The sequence below is a fragment of the Artibeus jamaicensis genome, unplaced genomic scaffold, assembly GCF_021234435.1.
Source record: "Artibeus jamaicensis isolate MK-2021 breed Jamaican fruit bat unplaced genomic scaffold, CSHL_Jam_final scaffold_11, whole genome shotgun sequence".
Taxonomy (NCBI): Eukaryota; Metazoa; Chordata; class Mammalia; order Chiroptera; family Phyllostomidae; genus Artibeus; species Artibeus jamaicensis.
In genome coordinates, this window is record NW_026522027.1 from 2,708,916 (window position 1) to 2,724,310 (window position 15,395).

The window sequence follows — 15,395 nt, forward strand, 5'->3', positions numbered from 1 at the left end:
GGTCATGTCGAAGAGGCTTGGGTTCCAATTCTGACTGTGCTACCATCCTTACTTCATGGCCTTGGACAACGAGGCTCAGCTCCCTTCTCTGTAAAATGGGGAGATTCAGGGCTGATGTCAGCTGTACCCGTTGTTAAACTGGCGAGCTGCTTCCGGTTTTGGTTGGTGACAACGCGCTAGCCAAAACCCTGAGTGCCCCCCATGGCATGTCTGGGAGAACTCAGACACCCCCTGTTCCGGCAACCAAAAGAGAACCTCCCGGTGAGTGGCAGCCACCAGGATGCCTCTCTAGCAACCTGGCAGAGCTGTCACTGCCGCATGACCTGGCCCATACTGACTGACGGGCAAATATTCCCAGTGTCCCTGCTGGGGTTAACGGTAACGGCATGGAAGACTGATGCGAGGAGTCAGTCAGTTACCGTCTCTCCGGAATGACCAGGCAACCTGTTAATCATCAGAATAATAATGACAGCCACTTGTTCGTCTTCCCTCTTTGGCTTCACTGAGTAGCCCGGGACTTCACCCGCATGCCTCCTGGGACTCAGTTTCCCCATCCCCACGTTCCCTAAGCCCCCTTCCTCGCCACACGCCCCAGTAGGCCAGGGTGGTGGGTGGAGCTGCTATCGCCCCAGACTATTTGCTCTCCCTCCTCACGGGCTGCCAGCCCAGCCCAGGACCTTGGATAAAAGGCCAGGGCACCCGTATCCTGCTTCCTCCTCTCCGGCCTGGATCATGCTCCGGCTCCTCCCTGCTCTGGTGCTCCTCGGAGCGCTGGCCACCTCAGCAGGTAGGCGCATTGCACTGGGTCCCTCGGAGTGATCACCGGCCCACCATCCCATGGGCGGTGTCTGTTGGGCTTTTGAGACTGAGCCCCAGCTCCTTTCACCTCTGCTTTTTGCCTCCCTGAGGCAGCTGAAGAAAGTGTTTGAGCCCTGGCTGGTGTAGCTCAGTGGATTGAGCGCGGGCCTGCGAACCAGACAATCGCGGTTTGATTCCCAATCAGGGCACATTCCTGGGTTGCAGGCCAGTTCCCTGCAAACCAATTCCCAGCAGGGGACGCACAAAAAGCAACCATACATTGATGTTTCTCTCCCTCTCTCCTTCCCTTTCTCTCTAAAAGATAAATAAATAAAATCTTTTTAAAAAAAAAAAAAGAAAGTGTTTGAGAGCATGGTTCTGGAGCCAGGCTGTCTGGGTTCAAATCCTGGCTCTGACACTTCTTAGCTGTGTGACCTCAGGCAAGCTACTTAACCTCTCTGTGGTCCCGTTCCCCTTCTATGAAGTGAGGGTGATAAGGACCGTGCCTCAGAGGGTTGTTCATTGAATCAATATGTTTGAGGAACTTTTTAAGGGCCCAGAATAGTATCAGGCCATATTACATATTAGGCCTGTCTGCAGGGGAGTTCTTATTGATAGTCAGGAGTAATTTATACGATTCCTTTACCTCACCTGCCTTTCTGCCCTTTTGGTTCTAAATCTGCCACTGTTGGCCCAGGCTGGGAATTAAACAGCCTGGAACCCAGCCGGGATCCCACTGTGTGACCTTGGGTGGCCGCTCTGTCCTTCTGAGGAAGGGCAGCCGTCTTCAGCCTGGGCTCCCGAGAGCCATGAGGCTTCTTGCAAGAGCCTCAGGGCCCCTCTGGAGGTCAAGAAGAAGGCTGGCTGGACCAAGGGGGTTCCCTCCCAGCCCAGCCTAAGAAGGGGAATTCCACTGAAGCCTGTTCCTTTCTGGGCTTGCAAGGTCGCTGTTATTTGGGGAAAGAGCTACCCGGTGAGCACTGGCCGGTCTGGTGGAGATTGCACACAGCCCCAGCCTGGCGACGCTCATGCTCACCTCCAAACCTTTGCCCACACTGCTCCACCCACCCAGAAGCCCTTCGCACACCTCCAGGAGAATGCTCCTTGATCTTCTCCCAACAGCCCCCACCGCCCCCCACGCCGCATGCACCAGCCACAGGGCCTGTTCTTGAATCCTGTGTGTGTGTGTGTGTGTGTGTGTGTGTGTGTGTGTGTGTGTCTTCCTCTCTCTCCTTCTCAAAGCTCAGGGTCTCATCACTCCTCTCCCCCTACAGGGACCTCCAAGACGTGTCCATCCTGCTCTCTTCTGGGAAAATGTAGAGAGATCCCTTGTCCTTCCACCCAGGACTCCTGCCTGTTCAGCCAGATGCAGCTGGGTGTGGACCGCACAGGGCTGGGCAGAGAGGCTGGTTGAAGTGGGTGGGCTGGGGTCAGAGGGGAGAGGCATGGACCAGCCAACCCTGGGGCTGGAGGGGCCGAACTTTGCCTCACAGCTCAGCTCCACGTCTCTGGGGTGGGGGGCAGGGGTGGTCCCGGGTCGACCTTTGGGCATTGCTACTGAAAGGGCAGAGGTCTGGGAAGGCTGGGGGGGGGCCCTCTAATCTCCCCTCCTCCACCTCTACCCCCAGAAAATGGGCTTCTCATCAAGAACGGGTCATGCGTGGCCCCTGAGAAATGCCGAGAAAGCGTCTACACCCTGACCTACGCCCCCCACTTCAGTGTCTGGGTCAGCACGAGCTGTTGTGACAACAACTGCAGCCAGGTTGTGACACAGCCAGGTTTGTCACATGGCTGGGTGGGGCGTCACGGAAACCGGGCCTTGGTTTCGTCATCTGGGAAATGGGTGTGACGTAAGTTTTACAAGGAGTGCGTCCACTACGAAGCTGGAATGTAGTAGGCACTTCATCAATGATTGAGTCACTGGGGGGCTGGAGAGAAGCTCCGATTCTTATTTCTCCTGAGGAGGGGGGGCTCCCCCGAAGGTGAGTTAAGCAGAACAAGCAATGTTACTGGTGGTCACAGCCCAGGTGAGGCGAGGCCCGCGAGGGGCCTGGGACGCAGAACTGAAAGGGGCACTCACCTGAAGGGGGCGCTCACCCTCACGGGCTGACTGCGCGCCGGCACAACCCTGACAGTGAGCGGCTCCTTGCTGGCCTCACTCTAGGCCTGGCCCCAAGCGGCGATAAAGATTACTGTTTGTAATTGGTAGTTTCTCCAAAGAAAGGATTGGCATTTGGCTGAGGTCGCAAGGGGGAGGCCTGAGACAGTGCCACACTTGGGGCCTACTAGCCGTCCTTTCAAACTATCGGGGTGTCCATCCTCCTAAAGTGTGCGCTTCAACAACAACAACAAAAAACCCAGCCAAAACCCCCAGCTGAGTCCAGCTTGAGAGGCAGGCAGGCTATTTAGAACATGGAATGTCAGTGATGATTAAAACTGCATTGACCAAAACCCCTATGGGTGAAGGAGGATCAAAGGGACTACCCCCAAATCCAGTAATTTCCTCCTGGTAGAGGAGAGATAGCCGCACCGCGCAGTAGAAATATGTTCGCTCTATGCATAATGAAAGCTTTTCACGTGGCCACATTAAAAAGTTAACAAACAGGCGAAATTAATTTTATTTTATTTTATTTATTTATTTATTTTAAAGATTTTATTTATTTATCTGTAGAGGGGAAGGGAAGGAGAGAGGGAGAGAAACATCAGTGTATGGTTGCCTTCGTGCATCCCCTGCTGGGAACTGGCCTGCAGGGAACCGGCCAGCAACCCGGTATGTGCCCTGACTGGGATTCGAACTGCGATTGTCTGGTTCGCAGGCCCGAGCTCAATCCACTGAGCTACACCAGCCAGGGCTGCGAAATTAATTTTAACAATACATTTTATTTCATATAACATACCTAAAATATTATTTTAGCATGTGTCCAATCGATACAATCTTTTGAATGAGAGATTTTTACACGCTTTCTTCAAACGAAGCCTCTAAAATGAGGGTGTATCTTACACCCACGGCACATCACGAGAGGAACCAGCCATGTTTCGAGGGCTCCAGAGTCACTCGTGGGCATCGGCCACGAATTAGCCAGCACAGTTCATAGTTATGGGGTTTTTTTTAGTCTGTTTTTCTGTATTTGCCAATATTTCTATATAAACACACATTAAAATGCTTCGTGGCTTAGTTCTGACTCAGGAAAAATATGCTCGAACAGCTTCCTCTGAAATGTTTCAGATCTCTAAGAAAGCTCTGAAAATTCATCAGATGGCGGAGAAGCCAGAGGAGGCAATCCCGCTCTTTTGCAGAATGCCACAATCTCTTAAAACCTAAAATAACAGGATCGCTTTTTAACCCCTTTTCAAGGTTCAGGTCTTTAAGGCAAGGCTTTTGTCTATTCAGTGCCGTGTCTCCGGAAGAGGGCCCGGTACACGGTAGGCGCTCAGGAAATGTTTGTAGGGTCCAGCAGGAAGGATTGTTTAGGACAAGCAAAGAAGCTTCTGCCAGCCCCACCCAGGGCTCTGTTTGCTGTTCCTGGAAATAAGCCTTCAGGGGCCAGGAGGAGGTGACCCAGACCAGGCTGGCCCCCCTTTGGAGGAAAATGCTCTGGACTGTGGAGGGTGGGGCAGCAAGAGCAGAGGGCTGGTGGGGGCAGGAGGGCCCAGAGCGGCTGAGCCTCAGCCTCTGCCCCACCCCAACTGTTCCCACTCCCACCAGAGCAAAAGCCCGAAGCCCAGCCCAACGGGGTGAAGTGTCACTACTGCTCGGAGAAGGAGCTGGCCCTGTGCGACTCCCTCTTGGTCATGAACTGCACCGGGTACCAGAACGTCTGTGTCACCCTCGAAGGGACATGGGACGGAGGTAAGGGCTTCCTTCAGGAGGTCGTTTGCATGGCGAGCCTCCCTCCCACCGGCTCTTTGCATGGGTGTTCTGGTTGCTTGTGGCTATTTAACAAATCACTTGCAAAGGCAGGGGCCCACCACGAGAACAACTGTTTGATTAAGTCGTGGTTTCTGTGGGTTGGGGGTTCCTCAAGGGCTCCGCTGGACAGTTCTGGGTCTCCCATGTGGTTGCCGTCAGAAGGCGGGGAGCCAGAACTGCGGGGCTGAGGGCAGCCAGGGGCTGGCTGAGCATCTCTGCCACCCACGTGGACTCGGGGCCCGTCCGTGTGGTCTCTCCACATTGGCGAGCTCGGGCTTCCTCTTATCATGGCTGCCACCACCTGGACATGGTGGCCGAAGTCTTCGAGAGCAAGTATTCCAGCAAACAAAGTGGCAGCTGCTGCGTGGTCCGTGACGGCCCTGGAAGTCACACGGTGTCCCTTCTACCAAGCTGCACTGGTTGAAACAGTCACAAAGGTCCATTTGGTTTCAAAGGAGGAGGCGTAGACCCTCACCTCTCGCGGTTTCAAAGAATTTGCAGACATGTTTTAAAGCCCCCACTCTTGTGTTTGCAAAAGTTTGGAGCAGAGGCTTTTTGAACAAAGGGCTCGGAATAGAACCACAATGACCAGAGCATACACTAACTACGAAGCCAACAAAGCAACAGAGAGAAGTGGCCTGGGCTTCTGCTCCTGACGGCACGATGGACTAGATCCTTCGGAGGGTCTTCTTGTTACAAACAGTGGCGTCCTGGGAGGGTGGGGCGGGGGCGCAGGAGCGGCGGGAGTGGGGCTGGGATGAGTGTTTTGCCACTGCCGTTGTTTAGAGGTGCAGGTACGTGGTGATAATGACAAGCAGATCGATGTTCAGTCTGCTTCATTATCGCTTCTGAACCCTGTATAGACAATACACTTCCTTAGAGCCTGTTCCCAGGGCAGATTGCTCCCATTACCCACCTCCCTTGGTAAGCCTCTTCTTACAGATGACCTGGGTGCTGTACCCGAATCCTTCTCCCTGCTTTTGGGAGCTTACAGGAAGTTAGGGAAATCCCCAAGGGTCTCCGAACCAAAGAAAAGCGTTAACGGAAATCGGAAATGAGAGCAGTGAGCACGCACGGGAAGGCACAGTGACCCTGAGAGGGAACGCCAGTAACAGCCTGCCGTGTGTGGGTGCCGAGCTCTTAGGCTGGCAGCGTAGCTGGGGCGCTGACCCTTAGACTCCCACACATGCCAGGGCCCGTGGAAGGAAGCTGAAATGACCCCAGGCTGGCAGCACCTCCCGGCTCTCGGTATAAGCCAAGGAAAGTCCTCTCCAGAGACGGGCCACCAGATCTTCTGCAGATCAACACCGACCAAATGTGAGCTCCTGAAATGCACAAGGGAGCAAGCCACCAGGAGCGACAGCAGGAGCAAGGAACCCAGCTGCTGTGGTTATCAGCTCCAGCACGGAACTGTAGGCGACACGTTTGAAGGAGCAGAGTTAGAATCACGACAATGAGCAGGCAGCAACAGGCTGTAAGAAATGACCAGGCATGTTTGAAAAGGAGTCATCTAGAAGCATCGGGAAAGACGGAAAGACAGACCCCAAGCTGCAACACTCAGGCTTTGAGTCCCCCCTGAAGCTTCCCCTTGTTTCTGCAGCAGGTCCACAAACCCTGAAGGGCTGCGCCACCCCAGAGGTGTGCGACCTGCAAGTGAACACCACCCTGGGCCCGGAAGCCTTTGGATTTCATCTCACAAGCCCACCTGAATGCTACTCCGAGGCTGCTCCCACCTCGCCAGGTGCTTTGAACCTTAACTTTCTTTTTCTTTTTTTTTATTTTTCTTTTTATTATTTTTATTTTTGTTTTATTTATTTTTATTTTTTAATTTTTAATTTTTTTATTATTTCTTATGAACCTTGACTTTCTGAGACCCTTCCCTCTCTGCTCTCCCCAGATGCCACTTGTCCTTCCCCATCCTGCATGTCCCCAGGGTATCCTGTCCCTCTACTATAATGGTCCCAGGGAGTGTAATAACTTATAGGCACCCGCATGCGCGCACACACACACACACACACACACACACACACCCCACCTGACACACCCAGAAGCGGAAAATCCCATTGGTACATATCCACACATCCACACACACTCACATTGATATTCTGGCGCCCAAAACACTCCGACAGAGGAGCATGCACTTCTAACCACGAACATCCTGTGGTGTTAAGTGACATGAGATGTCAACTCGGTTTTTTAAATAAGAAATCTTCCCTTCCTTCCCTTTCTTGCTTATGCAAAAGACAAATTTGCCAACAGTCTCCTTTGGGCTTAAAAGAGAACACTGACAATAATTTTTATCTTTCAGAAAAGAGAGATGCTGATTGAGATAGTGCTTATCAGGGCAGCAGCTTTCTAAGTGAGACATCGGAACAGAATTACAGATGTTTCAGGGGCGATAAAGGAAATTTCCAAACCTGGGTAGCACGGCATCTCTTCCACTCCGGGGACACAGGAGATGCTTTGGTAGAACCCGCGGGGCGAGGACAGTTCTCTGAGGCAGAAGATTTTCTTAATGAATCTGCAGGCGAAGAGGGAATATTCTTACCTTTGCTTCCTCAGATTACCACCTGCTAGGAGTTTTTGTCTCAAACCTAAACAGTGAATGAAATTCATTGTCCCAGTGAAGGACAGGTAGATTGGGGAGCTCAAAATTTTACAATATGGAGAGGAGAAACGTGCAAAACAGGATTTCCTAACAACCGGAACAAGGGCCGTGGAGTTCTGCACATGCAGTTCCTGTGGACCCATCACACACCCGGGCAGGGGACTCCTCGTCTGTCAGATCCAGACAAGTGTAGACTGGGGGAGAGACAGGCACAAGCACAGCACACTCACAGACACACCGCAACACGCCAGCCTCCACAAACGTTCACATCTGTACGCTGGCACGTAGTGTCTCCAAGCACCCCACGCCTGGCTGGAAACACAGACACACTCAGACACACCCAGGCACGCACACACACACAGGGTGTCCTCCAGCAGCCCCCCTCTCTCTCCCTGCAGTTCCCCAGGCAACCCTGACCCAGGCCAAGGCTAAGGTCACCACCTGCTTCACCTGCTCCAACAGCTCCCACTGTGAGCCTTTCTCCTGCCCGGCAGATAAGAACTACTGCCTTCAGACGGAGGGCTTCCTGGGTGAGTGTCCTGGGGACAGGTGAGGGGAGGCAGAAGCGGGGCCTGAGGCACAGCCAGGCCCCTCGCTGCCACCCCCGCAGGGGTCTGCTGCCTGTACTGGCGTCACAGTAACCTCTTCCTGGCCATGGGGGACAGAGGCTGGTGGCAGGGGAGGATGCGAGTTTAAAATCTGAGGCCACATTTGTTTGGCGATATAGTGCTAATAAGTCAACTCATTACATAGGCCTGACAAACAGTAATGAACTCAGAGATACAGACAGCAAACCGGTGGTCAACAGGTAGGACACAGCGTGGGGGGCCGGGTGAGAAAGGGATTCAGAGGCACGAATTGCCAGTTATTAAACTGGTCACGGGGACGTAAGTACAGCATAGGGAGGAATACAGACAATGATATTGTAATAACAATGTGTGGTGTCAGATGGATACTGGACTTACTGGTGTGACCACTTTGTAAGATATCTAAATGCCTAACCACTATGTCGTGAAAGTAATATAATATTGTATGCCAACTGTAATTGAAAAATAATTTTTAAAGAAGTCATGGCTTCACCCCAAAAGGACAAATACCATATGATTCCACTCCTATGAGGATGGGAAGTAGTCAGAATCACGGGGAAAAAAGGCAGCACGGTGTGGAAAGGTGGGTTCGGCATCATTGTTTGATGGGTAGAGGGTTTTAGTTTTGCAAAATGAAAACTTTCTCGAGATCTTCACCTACAAATAAAACCTAGTCACAAAAGCACACAAGCAAGAGAATACAACCAGAGACATTGAAATTAAGAACTGACAGTAACCAGAGGGGAGGGGATACTAAGGGGAAAAAAGGGAAGGAGTGTCAGGAATAAGTATAAAGGACACATGGACAAAACCAAGAGGGGGTGGGATCAGGGGTGGGAGATGGGGATGGCTGGTCTCCGGTAGAGTAGTGGGGGAAAATGGGGACAACTGTACTTGAACGACAAGAAAAAAATGAAGGTAAAAAAATTTCTAGCGATCTGTTTCACAACCATGTTAATATACTTAACACTACTGAATTTTACACTTAAAAATAGTTTAAGATGGTAAATTTTTTAAATTAATTAATTTATTTTTAGAGTGAGGGAAAGGGAAGGAGATAGAGAGGGAGAGAAACATCAAGGTGTGGTTGCCTCTCATGCGCCCCCTACTGGGGACCTGGCCTGCAACCCAGGCATGTGCCCTGACTGGGAATCAAACTGGCGATGCTTTGGTTCACAAGCCTGCGCTCAATCCACTGAGCCGCACTGGCCGGGGCAGATGGTAAATTTTATAACTTTTTTTTTTTTTTACCACAATTTGAAAAAAAAACAATGATTTTTATTTCCCACCATTCTGCGGCTTGACTGGGCTCAGCTGGGCGATTCTTCTGCTCCAGGGAGTGAAGGCTGAGGTCACATAAATGGCTGCATTCAGCCGGGAACTGACTGGGGCTGGAATGTTCAATTCAGCCTCTCAGTTTCTGGATCCTCTCTCCAACCCGTCTCTCATTAGGCTGCAGCCTAGCTGAGCTTCCTTACAGTGTGGTGGCTGCCTCCCCCCGAAGACGGAAGTGGAAACCAGTAACTCCTTAAGCATTAAGCCCAGAACCAGCACAGGGTCACTTCTGCCAGAGTCTATAGATCAGAGCCAGTCACGAGGCCAGCTCAGATGTAAGGGGCGAGGACATAGATTCCGCCTCCTGATACGGGAGTGGGAAGGTCCTGTTGCCAAAAAAGCGTGTGGGGTGGGAGACTCAGTGCGGCCATCCCGATATCTACTGCAACTTTCTGGGCAGGGAGTCCCCAAACTCCCCTGTCCATCTGTCTCTTGAAGGGAAAAATAGCACATTTCTGTAAATGGCAAGAGGAGTTGAGCTAGAAACAAGACTTTCTTGGGTATAGATTCCAAGATGCACAGAAATAGCATAAGTAGGAATAGTAAGGATCCTGGACCAGGCTGGGCGTTTCCGGGGTCCTAGAGAAGTTTCTGGCTGAGGGCCTGAGGTGCTCAGAGACCGGCCGGGGAGAGGTCGCAGCGGCAAAACTACCTCTCCATTGGAATCCTAAGGGGAGAGGGCAGGGGTGAACAATGCAGGCTTTGGGAGCATGGGGATGACCTCAGGCAGAGCGAGCGCCCGCAGTGACACCCAGAGGGCTCTGGGGGGCGCTGCGAAGTGGCGGCTGGCGATCGCTCTTCCTCACCAGTCTGCCCCCAACCGCTCCAGCCCTAGCAGAAGGCAACCCCGTGGCCTGGAGAAACGGCTCCTGCGTGGCCCCCAAGGACTGCAAGCCCGACAGCCTCATCTCCTCCCTGACCTACAGCAACAGCTTTGGCTTCTGGATCAACACCACCTGTTGCCAAGGCAACTGCCAGAAGCCCACTCTTCTCAGTATGCTGCCACCAGAAAGCAGTCACATGGGTGGCTAAGGAGGTGGCGGGGTGACTGGCGGGGGTGGGGGTGGGAGTTTGTCCTGGGTTGGAGAAGGCCTCACTTAACCCCCATTCCCCAGGCAGGCTGCCCTAGGCTCCTGGACCCCAGCCCGGTGGGAAAGCCCATTCCAGTCAGCCCCCTGTGGTAGAGCCATGAGTGCACGGAGGGCCCTCAGAGGCCCCGAGAGTCCTCCCGGCTGACCGTCACCCTGCTTCACACAGCAGCTCTGCCGGTTTCCCGCACCCTCAGCAAGTTCCTGTGTCCTACGTGCGCTGACAGCCACCTGGGGCTCTGCAATTCCTCCTTCTACATGCAGTGTCCCTGCGGGGAGACCGAGTGTGTCCAGCTGGACGTGGCGTCTGAAGAAGGTAATGCGTGTGGACATGCGCGCGCAGGGGGGCGTGAGTGAGCCTGCGCGCCCTGCCTTTGGGAAAGGCATGCTTGAGTCTGGGGTCCCCCCTCTATCATTTGCTCTGTGTGACCCAAGATAAGTGCATGTCACCGAGCCTCACTTTTATCTCCTGGTAAGTGGCAGTGCCAGAAGCACACCTCACAGGGGGTGATGAGGACAAAGTGAGTTCATGAGAGACACGATAGAGCAGAGGGCATAAAGCCAGAGTCTGGGGTCAGGCTGCCCGGGGTCAAATCCCGAATCTATACCACGCATGAGCTGGGCGGCTGTGGGCAGGAGACTTTGCCTCTCACTCAATTTCCCGCCTGAGGATATTCCAATTCAGAGCAAAAGGAGACAAAGGCGGGATAATTACAGTCCCTGACTCATAAGGCTGTTGTGAGAAGGAAGATAATCCACGGGATTTCCAGATGAGTGCTCTGCAAGAGAAATATGTGAGCCATGTGTGTGATTTAATTTTTTCTAGTAGCCGCATTAAAAACTACAAAGTAACAGGCCCTGGCTGGTGTGGCTCAGTGGACTGAGTGCCTGCCTTCGAATCTAACTGCCTGCCAGTTTGATTCCCAGGCAGGGCACACGCCTGGGTTGTTGGCCAGGTTCCCATTCGGGGGCATGAGAGAGGCAACCAGTCAATGTATCTCTCACACATCGGTTTTTCTCTCTGTCTCCTTCTCCCTCCTTTCCTCTCTCTCTAGAAATAAATAAATAATCTTTAAAAGAGTACAAAGTAACAGATGAAGTTAATGTAATAGTATATTTTCTTTTTAACCCAATATATCCAACAGCTATCATGGCAACATGCGACCGATATAAGAAATTATAATGAGCTAACTCTTACATGCAGTCTCTCCTACTAAGCCCTTGAAATCTGGTGCGGATTTGACACTCACAGCCCTTCCCAAGTCAAACAGGCCCCATCTCAGCAGGCACATGTGGCCAGGGGCTGCTGTCCTGAACCGCATTATTCTAGAACACAGCAAGCATGGGTTTATGGCATGGCAGCAAATTTCAGATGATTTTGAGGGGGACACAGGAAGACAGCTTGACTCAGAGATGTTGAAACATGTGTGTGGGTAGGAGGAAGGATGTGCATCTCAGAACTGATGGGATTCAAGGGCTGTGGTCACGGCTCTGCTGGGCGGGCAAGGCCTGCGTGCAGTGGACAGGCCGGCAACCAGCAGCGCTCAGGGACTGGACGTGTGGAGGAACTTGGGTGTGTGTCCGTGTGTGTGTGTGTGTGTGTGTTCCCTGGACAAGGTGGCTTGGTGTGTTTGTGTCGACTGTGGGGGAGGGGCTTCTGGGGGCATCAGGGGGGCTGTATGTGATTGACACGTGAAAGTGGCAGGGCCTGAGGGTGGGCGTAAGGCGTCTCACAGATGGGGCTCTTTGAGGAAGTACATTCCAATTCAGGGCTAAATGAGACAAAGGCAGGCTGTGCTGTGAGGCTTACAACTTTTGTATTATGGAGAAGTTCAGAGATAAATAAAAGAGGAAACACTTTATTTTTTTTAAGGTTTCCTTTATATTTAGAGAGAGGGAAAGGGAGAGAGAGAGGGAAACATCGATATGTGGTTGCCTCTCGCACGCCCCCTACTGGGGACGTGGCCCCCAACCCAAGCACGTACCCTGACTGGGAATCGAAATGGCGACCCTTTGGTTCACAGACCTGCACTCAACCCACTGAGCTACACCAGCCAGGGCCAGAGGCAGCAGTTTAGTAAAGCCCATGTCCCCTTCACCCAGCCAACGCCAATAATTATCCACTCACGGCCAGTCCTCTTGCGTGTTCACATTACTTTGAACACAAACTCGGATTTCCTATCACTTCAGCCGTAAGGATTTCCATCCATATCCCTACAAGATAAGGACTGAAAACTGACCTCCACTTATGGTCAGGTATTTTTGTTGTTGGTGGTGGTAAAATAAGACTATTTTACTTTCCTATCCCCTTCAAGTCCTCAATAAACGGGTCACAACTGTATACCTATATTTATATGTAAATGTAATGCCATATATATAATTTATACAATATTATGTGGCTCTCAAGAAGCACAGCAAATCACTGCACATGAAGCCGTTTGGAGGGGGGTGTGGCGTAGAGTGGCCTCAGGTGTCGGTTCTTATTAATATCGGACACAAGGAAGAGCACGCCTGTAGCACGCACGTAAGGCATAAAGAGTAGCAAGGAAAAGCCAGCCGTGGCCAGGCCCCAGCCCAGGGGTCGGAACGGTCCTGCTGAGTTTCCTGACCGGCATGCATTTGAGGGCCTGCCATTCCTTCTGAGGGTGGCCATTCCCATGTTACCTTTTTTTAAAAAGCAATTTTAAAAAATATTTTTTAAATATGTTTTTAGAGAGAGAGGAGGGGAAGGAGAAAGAGATGGAAAGGAACGTCAATATGTGGTTGCGTCTCATGCGCCCCCTACTGGCGACCTGACCCACAACCCAGGCTTGTGCCCTGACGGAATGGAACCAGCAACCCTTTGGGTTAGCAGGCCGTGTTCAATCCATGGGGCTACACCAGCCAGGGCCCATGTTTCCTGTTTGATGTGACGGTTTTCTTTTCTGAAACCTCAGCGAGGCTCTGACCCTATGAAACCGGCACTCTGAGGGGCTGGAGGGAATTTCAGGGGAATTTGTTAGTTGGAGAAAACTGAAGTCTGGGGCTGCGGAGGCTGCGCTGGTGCCAGTGGGGACGCGTGCGCCCGCCCGTGCAGGAGACGCGGCCTGTGCGCGCCCTCACGTCGCGGTTCCCACCCAGTCTCCGCAGGCGGGAGCACAATAGTGCGTGGCTGCGGATCCCAAGACCTGTGCAGCACCTCAACCAGGAGAGAGGGGCTCTGGGCTCTCTTCGACCACCAGCTGACCGGCCAGTTCAAGTGCAACTCCAGCCTGCGCGCCGTCATCGACTCGGGAGCGGCACCTGGCCTCCGCCTTGCCCTGCCCGTGCTGGTGGCCGCGCTGATCACCGTGGCACTCTCCTGAGGCCCCACTCGTCGCCCGGGAGCTCCCCCGACCCCTGGTTTGGCTCACGGCTAGATGGCCCCCTGGCTCTCCTCTGCTAGGACATTTCCAGGGGCCTGGAAGGTTCTGGTGAGAGAGTCAAGAAGGGTGAGCCTTCGCCCTCAGACCAGGGCTTCCCCACGGGGGGACCCGGTCCTCACACCGTGGTCCCCAAGGCTAGTCCTGCTCCTTAACATTTAGAACTTCCCCGAGGCCGCACCTCACTCAGACTAGGCTGTTTTTCCTCCCCAGACTAGAGACGCCTCCATAATTACATGTTCTCCTCCACATCCGGAGCCTCCAAACCTAGGCCTCCGTCCCTCAAGCAGGACATCCCAACGCCAGGCTACGGCCACACACCAGGGCTGTGTCTTTTCTCCCCGGGAAACAACTCCGCCTCCTTCTGTCTCCCTCTTCAGGGTCTAGCAAAGTCCTGGGCAGCCAAGGTGGGGCTTGAGGACCAAATTCGCCGCCTCCCCAGGCATCTCAGCCATCCCTTCCACCCCCACCACCGGCCGCCTTCTGTCTGGGCTCAGTGTCACTGTTCCCACAGGGTTTGAATGAATCACATCGTACAAGCTGAGCGGTTGGGGTTTCTTTTCTTGGTGGTCGCAGCCTCAAACAGGGCCCTGAGGTGGTCTGCCCTCTCCTCTGGGGACCCGAGGGGACCTGCAGGTGACCATGTCTGCAAGCCAGGGTGGGCACGAGAGCCAAGGCTCAGTCTGGCGTGAGCATCACCTCAGAGCCCGCGTGGGACCCGGAGGATTGAGCAGAGAGGTGAAAGCGGGGCACTCACAGGAGGGAGACGGCCGGGAAGCACTCAGCGGCGAGCAGTGGACAGTCCAGCCGAGGGGACTGAAGCAATTCACTGAGCACGCATCTGACAAACATCTATGGATCCCGTTAATCAATTGAGCACAGTTCTAGACACTGGAGGGTACATAGTAAAAAATTCCTCTGCTCTCAGGAAGTTGTGTTCCGGTGGGGGAGAGAGATAATAAACATCACGTATACTAGACGGTGGTAAGTGCTGTGGAAAAACCAGCGTGGGGGCCCCTGGCTGGTGTAGCTCAGTGGAGTGAGCGCAAGCTTGGGAACCAAAGCATCGTAGGTTTGATTCCCAGTCAGGGCACATGCCTGGGTTGCAGGCTATATCCCCAGTAGGGGGCGTGCTAGAGGCAACCACACACTGATGTTTCACTCCCTCTCTCCCTCCCTTCCCCATCTCTCTAAAAATAAAAATAAATAAAATCTTTAAAAAAAACAGTGTGGGGGAGGGGAATGAGGAGCCCTGGGGCAGGGGGGTACTTTATATGGGGGGGTTAAGAGAGGCCTCAGGATGGTGACATCTCAGTGAAGACCTGCAGGGGCTGAGGGACAGAGCCATGGCTGGGGCCAGGCTGGGGGCATTCCAGGGGTGGGGGGTATCTGCACACAAAGGCCTGAGGGACGAGCAGCCATAGCACAAATGTACAGCCAGACAGACAGAGCGAGTAGAGATAGGAGACGCTGGGGGCCTTGACTGAGCAGGTCAGAGGGGTCATCCACAGCCCACCTGCCGCCCTGTCCTCCTCAGCACACCAGGGTTCGCAGGAAGACGGCCGTCGTTCCAGCATCAGGACCTCGCACAACCAAACCTGAAGCTGGAGGAGGTGGTGGCCTCCAGTCCTCAGCTTCCCAGAAGCCCTGTCTCCTAGCTGACTTCCC

At 53.2% G+C, this 15,395-nt stretch overlaps 1 protein-coding gene across 3 annotated transcripts; it reads left to right on the top strand.

Moving 5' to 3' along the window:
* Positions 1 to 529: 529 nt before the first annotated feature.
* Positions 530 to 14,903, top strand: LOC119054401 (uncharacterized). 3 transcript variants are annotated; one of them, XR_008389805.1, is made up of 10 exons: positions 538 to 787; positions 2,073 to 2,174; positions 2,427 to 2,576; positions 4,505 to 4,648; positions 6,309 to 6,449; positions 7,715 to 7,846; positions 10,068 to 10,232; positions 10,496 to 10,642; positions 13,447 to 14,134; positions 14,242 to 14,903. XR_008389805.1 is itself a non-coding variant. In XM_053655715.1 (9 exons), the coding sequence occupies exons 1-9, from the start codon at positions 733 to 735 to the stop codon at positions 13,668 to 13,670; spliced, it is 1,257 nt and encodes a 418-aa protein (XP_053511690.1). In that variant the 5' UTR covers positions 530 to 732; the 3' UTR covers positions 13,671 to 14,903. The 3 variants fall into 3 exon arrangements, 2 of the variants coding, with proteins under 2 accessions (XP_053511690.1, XP_053511688.1); XM_053655715.1 differs by having other exon boundaries at positions 530 to 787; positions 10,499 to 10,642; positions 13,447 to 14,903; XM_053655713.1 differs by having other exon boundaries at positions 13,447 to 14,902.
* The last annotated feature ends 492 nt before the right edge of the window (positions 14,904 to 15,395 follow it).